At 45.1% G+C, this 11520-nt stretch overlaps 1 protein-coding gene across 2 annotated transcripts; it reads right to left on the bottom strand.

The window, feature by feature from the left end:
- Positions 1 to 2128: 2128 nt before the first annotated feature.
- LOC306793228 (putative ribonuclease ZC3H12D) lies at positions 2129 to 10731 on the bottom strand. Of its 2 annotated transcripts, none has more exons than XM_079290740.1 (6): positions 10593 to 10731; positions 9124 to 9525; positions 6151 to 6290; positions 4589 to 4823; positions 4331 to 4437; positions 2129 to 3484 (listed from the first exon to the last, which is right to left on the bottom strand). In XM_079290740.1, the coding sequence occupies exons 2-6, from the start codon at positions 9420 to 9422 to the stop codon at positions 2577 to 2579; spliced, it is 1689 nt and encodes a 562-aa protein (XP_079146866.1). In that variant the 5' UTR covers positions 9423 to 9525; positions 10593 to 10731; the 3' UTR covers positions 2129 to 2576. The 2 variants fall into 2 exon arrangements, with proteins under 2 accessions (XP_079146866.1, XP_079146867.1); XM_079290741.1 differs by having other exon boundaries at positions 9124 to 9578; positions 10593 to 10642.
- Positions 10732 to 11520: the final 789 nt, after the last annotated feature.

Genomic DNA, 11520 nt, shown 5'->3' with positions numbered 1-11520 from the left:
GAAGTAGTAGTTTTGAAGCATGCTATATTCTGTATTTATATGATATTAAACTTGCATTGACACAACAGCGTGGTTGCGGTAGGATATCCGAGCGCCAGCAGACCTGTGGACCAACTGGCCACCTCCCTCTTAAAGGATCATGAATGCTAGGTCCTCACCTTAATCCCTCCACCGGAAAACGTCACACAGAGGCATGTCCAGATCAGCCCAACGTCACACCACTTTGGGCTGAGCTGGACACTCTTGGGCTGTCCAGATCAGCCCAAGAGTGTCCACCGCAGTGTGTGAAAAACTAGATTTGTGAATGGATTTGTGATGGTGTCTGACACTGAACCCCCTTAAACATAGATTACAACATAATATCAGTTTGTCAATGTTTTCTTGTTCTCTTTTACTGAACCCACTTGGGTAATTTCCCATTGATAAGTCATGTTTGTACTTTAAATGGTTCTGGATGAACAATTGTTATGTCTTCAAAAATAAAATGATTCTATTGAGCACAAAACATTTGTGTTTGTAATATTCCCAACCTAAGGCATGTTATGAGTTAAGATTGAGCAATAAGGTTGAGGAAATATGATACTGTCGGGGACGACCGAATTCACGGGGCCCCTTTAAGGAAAGGGGCGTAACCCTGGTGACAGAGGGGGTTAAAGGGTGACAGGAAGTGAATGTGTTTTGATGGATGGAAATAAACGGCCACAAGGTGCAGCCAAAGGGAATACTCGACTCCTTGTTTGTTTCCACACACCTACAATACAACCTTGCAAACTAAATACTGTGGTCACAACCGAAACACTGGATGTTTTGTAAAAAATAAAGTATATTGAGTTATCAACTAAAATGTTATGATACTGATTGGTTTAATGTGTGTTCAATTGTATCAATCATCGACTCTGGAATCAATATGTTTGGTATTATGCATTTTACAAAGAAATATTGCATTTAGATTTTGATGAATTGTATAAATTGAACTTAGAAATTTGGTACAAATTTCATTTTGATTGATTTAATTGTGAAAACCTTCAAGAAATATTTGTAAAAATACTCTTCAGAGAAGGGAAGGAAACACAATCTTAACAGGTTAATAATAATACTTTTTTACTGTAGTGTATTACTATGTTTCGGTAGTGACAATTTTCGGGAGAGGAACAACATTCCAACAGTCTGAAAATACAATATAAAAATGGACGGTTCTTTTACTAGATATGTGTACTTTAGATATGGTACAATATATATATATATATGGACAAAGTTTTGGGAATAAAATATTTCCAACCTGACTTTGAACCAATTCGGTAGAATGGCCCATATATTATATATATTGTTATATATACTGTATATATTAAAGTGTCTCATAAAGAGTCGTAGCATAATATGCCAAAAAATTGTCTTAAAATATGTCATAGAATAGAATGCCATGATATACTGATATATAGTATGGCATAACCCCCCTCCCCCCTACCATAAAACAATATATAGAATAGTATGTCGAAATAACCTTGGTGTATGAGATGAAGTATGGATATGTGCACTGACAAATCATCTTCAATTTCATTTAATTTCCATCTATTTTGTTGTTCATTAATTAGCGATTCTAATATAACAAAGCTTTCAGAACATTCATTCTCAGGAATCAAAAGCTGTCGAGCGTTCATGAGGACTTCATTCTTTATGTGGCCGGCATATCAATAGTTTGTTAAGCTCAATAAACACAGATACTATTTGATCGGAATTCAGGACAGATTTTAGGGCACTATTGCAAATTTGAACTGCAACCAAGCAATACAAAGACAAATTACATTAGATTAAGTATGAATGAATGAATGAATGAATGAATGAATGAATGTGGATTTGTCTGTCGGCCCGACAGCCTCAACAACCATCCAATTTCGGGGACTAAAAGTCAAAATATCTGCTGCTTTGAATTAATAAAACTATGCAAGTCCAACGCATTTATGGAAATGCAACAATAAATCACTGGACCGCCTCTTTAAATGTTGCTGGCCCAAAGATGTCAGCATGCTGATGGGAAACACCTGCTGGTTCAACCCTTGAGAGGTCTAACCAGCAGAGAGCAGCGCAGCAGCAGCTCTGTGAGAATCTGTGTTCATTTAAAGACACGGGAGCGAGTTGAGTGCTTTTATTTCACAGGGACAGCAAAAACACAGAATTCATAGAAAAACAAGTCAACGGCATTTCTTTACACAGAATAGAATAGTATGATAGAGTTCCTCACTTTGAGGCAACATGAGAAAACAACACATGCTGCTTTAATAAACGATTTCCGCTACAATAAGTAGCATGTATGGAGCGTAGTGCATTGCACTTTTATATTAAAGAGATAGCATTCGGTCTGCTACGTTTCAAAGACTTCATCAGATCAAGTCACTTTTAATGCTGAAAATAAAGGGTGAGTTTGAAATGTGGTCAAGCACATGACTTTCACGTGATAATCTAGAGAACTAAAAACCTTCTCTCTTTTTTTGTTTTGTTTTCACTTTGCTTCTGGGATGAGAACTCCGGTGTGGACTCAGTTTGAGTAAAAAAAAACGAATAAAAAGCGCCTTTGTAATCTAGAAGGAGATGTGGCTGGTCCTGTAGCTCTGGATGAGAGAAATGAGTTCGGTCATGTCTGAGATGTGTGGGTAAGCGTTCATGACTTGCTCCACCGTGCTCTGGGGGAAGAGGGTGCTCAGCTGGCTCCTCAGGCCCTTCCTCTGATCGCTGGACGGGTTCTTGGTGCCGCCCTGCGTCCACGGGTCCCTTGGTAAGCTGTGGCTCTGTCTGTAAGAGGGCTGTCTCAAGTACTCCTTCTCTGAATAGTGGCCGGGATGCTCCCCGTTATGTGGAGGCAGAGCAGGGCAGGAGCCCCATGCTGGGTGTTGGCGGTGGCACATCCTCGTCTCCTGGTGGCCGCACCTGGACTGGCTGCACACGGGGCGTTCGTAGGGCACCGAACCATTCTGATGAGGGTAGTAACCTCCCCCGCACAGGCAGGGCCTCTGGGCGGTTCCGCCGAAGGACCCTAAGAACGAGTAGTCGTCGTGGCTGTAGCTGGCCACTCCGCTGCTGTAGCTGTGCAGAGGACTGCTGTAGGGCGCGTCCTGGATGTAGAGCCTGGACATGGAGCCCTCCATGGAGCTGAAGGCCTCGTCCACGTCCGGGCTCGGGCAGAGGCGGAGGCTCGTGTTGGCTTGGCTTCTCGGGCTGCCGGCGTCTCTGTGGTAGACGAACTGTTCGCTGGGCGAAGCCCTGTGGGATTGATCCTCGAAGCTCAGAGGCGGAGGGGTGGACGAGGTGTATCTGAGCTCCGGCTGATACGCAGCAGGGCAGCAGTGCGCGTCCTGCAGGCTCGGTTTGGGCGAGAAGTTCTTGGCTCTGTCTCTCAGCGCCCTCAGCTCATCGGCCACAGACAGCTGCGATTGGTTGGCCCGCTCCGGGTGGTAGAACTTGCACTTGACTCCATAAGTGCACTTCTTTCCTGATAGAAAGAAAGAAAGAAAGAAAGAAGAGGTTATTTATGGGCTCCCCACACAGCCGTAAAACTGCAACCGCCGACTGACTCTACTTCACTCTGAGAGCGGCAAAAGATTACTTTTGCATTGAAATCATAGTTTCAATGAAGCCAGATGAGAACTTTGTGAGGAGTCTGCAAAGAAGTAACACAAGGACAGAGATGTTCACACAGTTGGGAGCACAGCTTCTACTTCTTGAAATCTCAAATCTGTCGGTACTTTAATACTTCCTCTATGGGATGAGAAAACATTCCGGTCTTGCGACATCTTTTCGAAACCAGTCTGCACACTAGATTTAGGTTGACTCCTCATAACTTTGACCGAAAGGGTCAGTGTTCACTTGGCCAATGAATAATATCCTGCAACGGCACACAATTGTATTCATTAGTTTGTTCCCAGACGATGCGTCCTCATGACTTTTGTGACGCCCCAACGACTTTTCATATTATTACGTCTTATATGTTTGATTTACTTTATGACAACCGGCAGATATAGTGACATTCCCATCAGCCTCAGCTGTACCTGCACGCACTAAACTAAGACGATCACGTCAAACATCATACCTGCTAAACACCCAGATGTTCATCGGGAGCATGTTAGCATGCCAACGGTAGCATTTAGCTTAAGGCAGAGCTGTGCCTTTAAGTGCAGCCTTGCAGTGGACTCTTGTTTGCAGATGAACCACAGGTTGATTCAGTGGAATGTAAAATGCATTGCTGGTTGTCATGGTGTTGGTTTTAATCCCCCAGGGAGAGCACGAGGAAGTCTAACCTGAGCGCTAGTGTCGGGTGAAACAGAAGAGTAAAACTAACCGTAAGGACAGTGCTGCAGCTTGTTGTCCGGGGTCCACGACTTCTTCCGCAGGAAATCATCGATGGTGGGACCATTTCTACCCAAGGGATCATCTGGAGGCATAAACCTGCACCAGCACGGACACACAGTCAGCATCAGGTGACATCAGTTACAATGCATGATGTTATTTTGGTGCGAAAGGGGAACCCTCTCTTAGAATATGTTAGCAGAAGACCCCTGCACGTGCACAGAGGCCTTAAAGCCGCCATCAGGCTTACTTGTCATTAGCGAAGGTGTACATCAGCAGCCTTTCCTCGATGAACTTCTTCCACTGGGGATTCTCCGTCTGCAGGTCGCGGTAGTTGTCGTTGGACACGATGATGCCGTCCGAGTCGAAGGCCAGCTTGATGATGTAGCGGTCGTCGTAGCACACCACCCTCTTGCCGTTCACGCAGCGAGACGGCGTGTACACCAGGATCTTCCTCCTCTCCAGCTCGTGGAGCACATGTTGATCTAGGAAACACATGAATACAATTTTTGAGAAAATCTGTCCGAAGAAATGCCCCAAAAAAAACCCCCACTACAAGGTTGACATATGAATGAGTCCCCAGCATGCAGCACTGCTCCATAAGCAGAAGATAACAGCAACATGACGGTGCTGGCTGAACGGTTTCTGTGGATCATCGACGAAGGCGCACCTGCACCTATCGAGGTTGGCGCTACATTTCAAATGAGCAGCCAACATGCTCGCTGATGATGTCCTGAGGCAGGTGACATGCACGTGGCAGCCCACATGAGCTTTCATCCTTATCTGTATGGTTGTTGTGATAGTGAGCACAGAAGGGTTGGAACTGCACTGCGCCCGGAGGATGCTTCCTTGTAGTCGGATAATGATCGCTTTCAGTCAAGAAGACATTTGTAGCTGACTTGCTCAGACATGAACAACATACTGGATTTCAGTTTTGGTAGTTCCACTTCCTTATTGTTTGATAAGTGAACCGTGAACAGTTAGAAACTTCTGCAATCCACTGGATGGACTTCAATGAAGGATCAGGCTGCCAAACAGGATGAAAGATAGCAGCATATGACATGCCAGAACAGTTATGAATATGATATTTCTTCTCATTTCCTTGACTTCGGTGATGAGTAATCCTAGCTGGCAAATGTCTGGCTCATGTCAGTACCGCCTCCATATTGTGAAAGATACTCTTCTTCTTTTACATCCGTGTATTCAAATGCATCTGATTGTTTTGCTGCTGTGAGTTAGCACCAGGGGCTAATAGTATTCATGCTCAGCACAACATGCATACACATAGGTGTGTGCTCTCGAGGCACCTTGTAAGTGCATAATGGATTCTGGGTTATGACTCCCACATTAGGAATCTGTCTCTTCGCAGATGACCTGAGCCTGTAACGAAGCTTGAAAGCTGCATTAAAAGCCTTTATAATCAAATCTGGCACCGCTACAAAGACAGTGAACGGAGTGGCTGACCACATGAGACTGTCGTGTCAGTTGGCACAACCACAACTGAGGCTTCAATTCTGATCGGTCCTGATTGGCAGCGCTTCAATACAACGGTTATTATGTTTGTCTTTCTGCAACAACTTCCTCAACCAGAGTCTCATGGCACCACATGACAGGGCCACGCTCAATCCATTGTCTACAAACCACCTGCAGCTGTTTCAACACAACATGACATGCCGACTGGGTGAGGTCAGCCTCAAGGCAAAGGATGTGCACACAAACCTGACGAAACTCAGCAAAAGCAACATGGGAGTTGTCACAGGTTTGTGACCCTCCCCACTCATTCAGAGAGAGAGCGGGCGGCGGCGACCTCACCTGTGATGGGCGCCTCCGGCCGCGGCTGCTCCTTCCTCCACAGGGGAACGAACACGGTGATGTCTCGCAGCCCTTTGTCCCAGAACCAGCTCACCGCCAGCTGGAGGCCCTGGCACGAAAACACCTTCTTGTCGCCATGGCTACAAAAGACACAGAATCCAGAGTCAATAAAAAAAAAAGCAAAAAAAAATGAACTTCTTCTTTTTGTGTTTCCGTGCACGCAACACACGCGCACACACACATATCTCCCCCTTTTCAGGAAGTCGATGTGTCGCAAGGCATGCGCTCTCAGTTCTCTAAAACACAATTGCGATCGTAAGTTGATGCAGAACAGACTGTTCACCTGCACTTTCTCTCGTATTAAAAATGTAATTTAAGTTTTATTTTGAATTATAGTGCCGTACAAAACAGGGGCTACTTTTTTTGTATTGCAGAAATACATAAAAAAAAAACAGGCAGCATGACTTGTCATCACATCTAAACCCTGACTCATCTCGGGAACATAATAGCTGTTGCATCCCGAGGGAGGAGGTACAAGCGAGAGATTATGAGTGAGAAACAAAGCCGTTGTTTGTTTTATCCCTGAAACATGCCGTTTCCCGGAACTAGACTATAAAAAAAGTTGTTGAATTTCCTTGAATTCAATGAATAAAAGAGCACGAGTAACTTGAAAATCATCACCAGCAGTTCAGTGAATGGCGTGCTTTCAGTACAGTACTGGATCGCCTTACAAATGTCTGTTCTCTGAAATCCAAACCTCGCTGTAACACAAGTACATTCAGCTACTGGTGAAGTAACGAGGGCTGTTTTGCCCGCCAGCAAAAGTAAAACGTGTGTGCGTGTTTATGCGCGCTCGTCCATGCGACTGTGGTTCCCCTTCTCCCTGTCAGCAGGAAGTGGTGAGCCACTTTGAATACAACAGGTACCGCTGCTTTCCTTTTAGATCTGCCGAATCTTCGATACGCGCATACCTCTCTTCAAGTTCACTTTCACTTCTGGCTCAAACTAAAGCAGTCTATTTTATTTCATTACATTTTTTTGTATTTAATTACATTTTTTGATTTTGGTTTGTTTGTTTGATACATCTCTGTGTTTTTTTTATTTTAGAAAACGCCTTTTGAGATTGCTTCTTATTAACCATATAATAATTTGGTAGCCAGGCTTGGCGTGAGTGTCTGGAGTCTGAATACAGGTATCTCGTGCATAACTTTATTGGCGAGTCGTAAAGATGACGTTTCCTTGATCCTTTCTACTTGCAGCTTGAAGCACTTTCCTTGAGTTCAACTATAAACCCACAGGAGACGCGCGTCAGGCGCAGCGCGTTAATGGAAACAAGCAATCACTGCCTGCTCATTCATCTTGAATATGTTTCACTCCAATTTAGTTGAAGATTAAAGTTGAACGAGCTGCTTTCTACTGCAAAGTATTCTCCTGTTGTTGGTGACATACAGTATAGTGTAAAACAGCAATTTTCTTTCTTCTTTCTTTTTTTATTTGAACCAGCTGGGGGCAACGCAACAAGTTGTAAACGCTGATATATTGAGTGGCATTATGGGAAATGTAGGAGCCAGTTTTATGGGGGGGGGGGGGGGGGTTAAAGCCATGCACCATCCCGATCTTTGTTAAATCGGTCTCTCAGTTCAGTCCAAATATAGAACTGAAGGGAACCGTGGAGGTGACTCAGCAACACGTCTGTTCTTACAGCAGAACCGGATCACCGGGTAACGTCTGAAGAGGCGCGTACAGGGAAGTGGAGCCCGATGAGACTCCCTGCCCGAGGCCAACCACAATTACGCGCCCGCCTCTCCTGGGAATGACGGTGTTACAGTAAAGCCTCCAACCGTCTTCTTCCTCCGTGTCCTTACAGGAATATGTGTGGTGAAAACATCGCCCTTTTCTTTCCCCCTTTTGAATTGACAGCATGCCCTCTCGCCCTCTCGCGCGTTATTTGTTTGAGCAAATTTGGACTCAGAACTTCCTCGTTACCAGCAGGTAACAGTTGAGATTAGATGACGCGGCAATTTCACGAAATTTCACGAAATTGTTATACGCCAGAGTCACGGCAGGTGAGAGTATCACCTCAAACGGCTCGAGTCGGACTTGTTATTGTCTGGAGAGGACAGAGAGAGGAGGATACAAAGGAGCACATCGCGTTTTCACTTCCCACATCTTTAAAGAGGAAGTGCGATCGATTCTGTGAAGTGAAACAAGATTTGACACAAATAAGGGCCGCTGTCATGTGAACGGAAATTCATTTTTAACATTCAAATAGTGCAGTTGGAATGTTCTTTTTTTAATTCGATTACGCACGTGGATGCACATCTGTGCTATTTGTAAAAGCGTCACACCTAAAGAAAGTACTTTTTTCCAGGAAGTAAAGAAAGAGAATGTTTTTTTTTCTCATGTAAAATTTGCTTTCATGTTTATTTTTGGCCCAATAATGAAATTCCAGCGAGACCGTGTCTGAAATAAACGACCTGCAGTTACTCAAGTACCGTCCAGCACAACTTTGAGATACCACCATTTAGACTTTATACCTGTACTTTTACTCCACAACATTTCAGAGGCACGTTTGTTTTACAACTACAGTTGCAGATTCAGATTTTTGCAAATCTCGATAAACCTCTTAAATATGTATCATGTATCGATATAGATTAAATTACATATAAAGTAATTAGATAGAGCTCCCTGACTGGAATTGAAATCTTGCAAATAGATAAAGGCACTGGTAATAATAATAATAATAATAATAATAATAATAATCAGATAATGAGGAAATAATACAACAACTTTTGATACTTTCAGTACATTTTGCTGATAATACTTCTGTACTTTTACTAAAACTACTGTACCAGTAAAATGACAGCAGAGTTCACTGAAGTAAAAGATATGACTACTACCTCCACCGCTGCAGCTGAATGTATACAAACAAAATATAGAAGACAAGTATCCTTAAGTTGTGAGTGGACTCACCTCATGGCCACGTTGCTTCCATCTATAACTACTGGTCTGAAGCCAGCGACGGGCTCTCTGTCTGGTCCGGGTCTGGGTAGACCGGGACCGGGGCTGCAGCCTCTGGACACCAGCTTGGGACTGTTCGGGACGCTTCCGTTGCCGCCGCGAGTGTGGCAGGTCTTTATCAGCTCCTCCAGGATGTCGTTGGTCTGGGCGTCGTGGCGGAGGCTCTCCAGCACCCTCAGGATGTCACTGTGCGAGTACCCCAACTTGAGGAACCGCTCCACGGTGGCGTGCTGCTGCATCTGGTGGTCCATGTCGGACGCGTGCTTCCTCTCCTCGGCCCTTCACTCTCGGGTTCTGTCTGGACGGGGACTCCTCCTCGCCTCCTTACTTGTCAACGTCTCCGTTGCAACGGGCCTGTGTTTTTTTTTGACAGGTGAGAGGATGGAGGCAGAATCAAACCGCAGTCACTGTAAACACAGGAAGCACGAGGGGGGGTTACCACAACCTCATGACAGCCAACGCAAGCACAAACACCGGCTGACGTCACGCTGGTTAAGAAAGCCCCCTGTCTCTGTCTCTCACACACACATGCACACACGCGCGCGCACAAGAGACGTACCTGAGGGGTCTGCACTGATCGCCGGGCTAACACACATGAATGAGGCGAGGGCTATTAATGCCACGAGCCGATCACTCCATTCACACTTATTGCTCGTTCTGGAACCCCCCCCCCCCCCCCACCCTTGGACTTCATGACTAAAGAGAAAGATCACATTGTTCTCTCTCTCTCTCTCTCTCTCTCTCTCTCTCTCTCTCTCTCTCTCTCTCTCTCCCACCAGCAGAGCTATTCTGAGTACAGAACTTGGAACAAACTTCTCACTCGGTGACTTCTCACACCTGACCCGATGAAAGCGCCACCGGTACCGGGCGAGAGAGAGAGAGAGAGAGAGAGAGAGCGAGCGAGAGAGAGAGAGCGAGAGAGGGAGAGAGCGAGCGAGAGACTTTGAAGCATTTCTTCTTTGTACAGTCTTTTAGATCCTCGCTACACAAGATGGCTCGATTAGCTTTTGCTGCAGTTTCGTGTGTCAGCTTTACATTTGAAGTATGAGGAAAACATGTTTGTTTTCTATTCATTTTGTTAAGAACCCGAGGCATCCTCTCTCTCTGGATGGGGCTTCGCTTTGCACAGCTTTGCTACAAACCACATCCTTTCAATGTTCTTGACTTCCTGTGACAACAACATCTCGGCTTCATCGCCTCTCAAACTTCAGCAACCTTTGCTCTTTGTAACGCCGCACTCAAAGTCAGCAACACGCAACCTGCCCCCCCACCGGCAACTATACATGTCTCTCACAATCTACAACACAACAAGTCTGAACAAGCAAAGACCGCCGGCTTCTGCCTGAGAAATCCATACGGTTATCACAAACACTAGAGCTAGACATTGTCACGTGGCTCCGGTTGTCTGGTTCTGTACTTACACATTAAACAGGTGCTGGATCGGAGCCCGGAGTCTCTCCCCCGCTGTCTCTCTGTGTGTGTGTGTGTGTGTGTGTGTGTGTGTGTGTGAGTGAGTGAGTGTGTGTGTCACTCAGTCAGTCAGTGGCTCTGACAAGCAGCCGGTCTGTGTGAAGCTGCCCTGATTACTCATTGGAGGAAGTGACTGCTGAGAAAAAAAGAAAAAAGAGCAAGGAAGAGAACGCGCTGTGAATTAGTGACTACTTCCTCATAGGGCTGATCTGGGAGCCATGGGGGGTTCATTTTAATCTCTTCTCTTGTTTTTTGGAGCTTTCTTTTTTTTGTGTCTCGTGAAAAAGAAATGCTGACCGAATGCCTGTGGCAAAGCAGTATATAGCACCAGACGGCAAGCAACATGTGCGCACTTACGTGTTAAACAGTGAGTTTTTGGTCGGAGGATATGGATACCACTCTCATATTTGTGGTTTATAAATAACATGTCATGTCAGCTATGCCCGTCTGTGAGCAAAGGGGAACCTCCTGGACGAACACAACCCAAAACATCAGCGGTGACGTTCACACAACCACAAGGAGACGCAGAGTGACATGTTATCGTTACAGCAACTGAACAACAACAACAAAGAGAGAGACACGTGTCCCATCTCAAGACCGTCAGCTGTCCGTCACACCAACAAAGACAACTGTCTTGTTTGCGTCAACAACACCTGATGGTTTTCCCAGAAAAGCACTTGAGTTAAGATGAACTTTTGTTAATATTTATGATAGTATGATTATTTTTCGAATGATTTTTAAGTTTTTTTATGTTATTGCCATTATTATTAAGGGTAAACTCGAATTGGGCCCCTTGCTCGGACCACGCCTCATCTTCACACTATCTTCATTATGATCTCACACAACTGGAAAGTTTCGTGACAATATCACGTTGACCAA

The sequence above is a fragment of the Melanostigma gelatinosum genome (assembly GCF_949748355.1).
Source record: "Melanostigma gelatinosum genome assembly, chromosome: 19".
NCBI classification, from domain to species: domain Eukaryota; kingdom Metazoa; phylum Chordata; class Actinopteri; order Perciformes; family Zoarcidae; genus Melanostigma; species Melanostigma gelatinosum.
The sequence above is the reverse complement of the archived record's forward strand: the minus strand, read 5'-3'. Positions and strand labels throughout refer to the sequence as shown.

What these genes read in the sequence shown, in the direction of transcription:
- LOC306793228 (XM_079290740.1), bottom strand. Translation starts at nt 9,422, where the DNA reads ATGGACCACCAGATGCAGCAGCACGCCACCGTGGAGCGGTTCCTCAAG. An exon ending in TACACCTTCGCTAATGACAA is followed by an intron (nt 4,438 to 4,588) that starts GTAAGCCTGATG and finishes GTGCTGGTGCAG; the next exon opens with GTTTATGCCTCCAGATGATC. An exon ending in GCTGCAGCACTGTCCTTACG is followed by an intron (nt 3,485 to 4,330) that starts GTTAGTTTTACT and finishes TCTTTCTATCAG; the next exon opens with GAAAGAAGTGCACTTATGGA.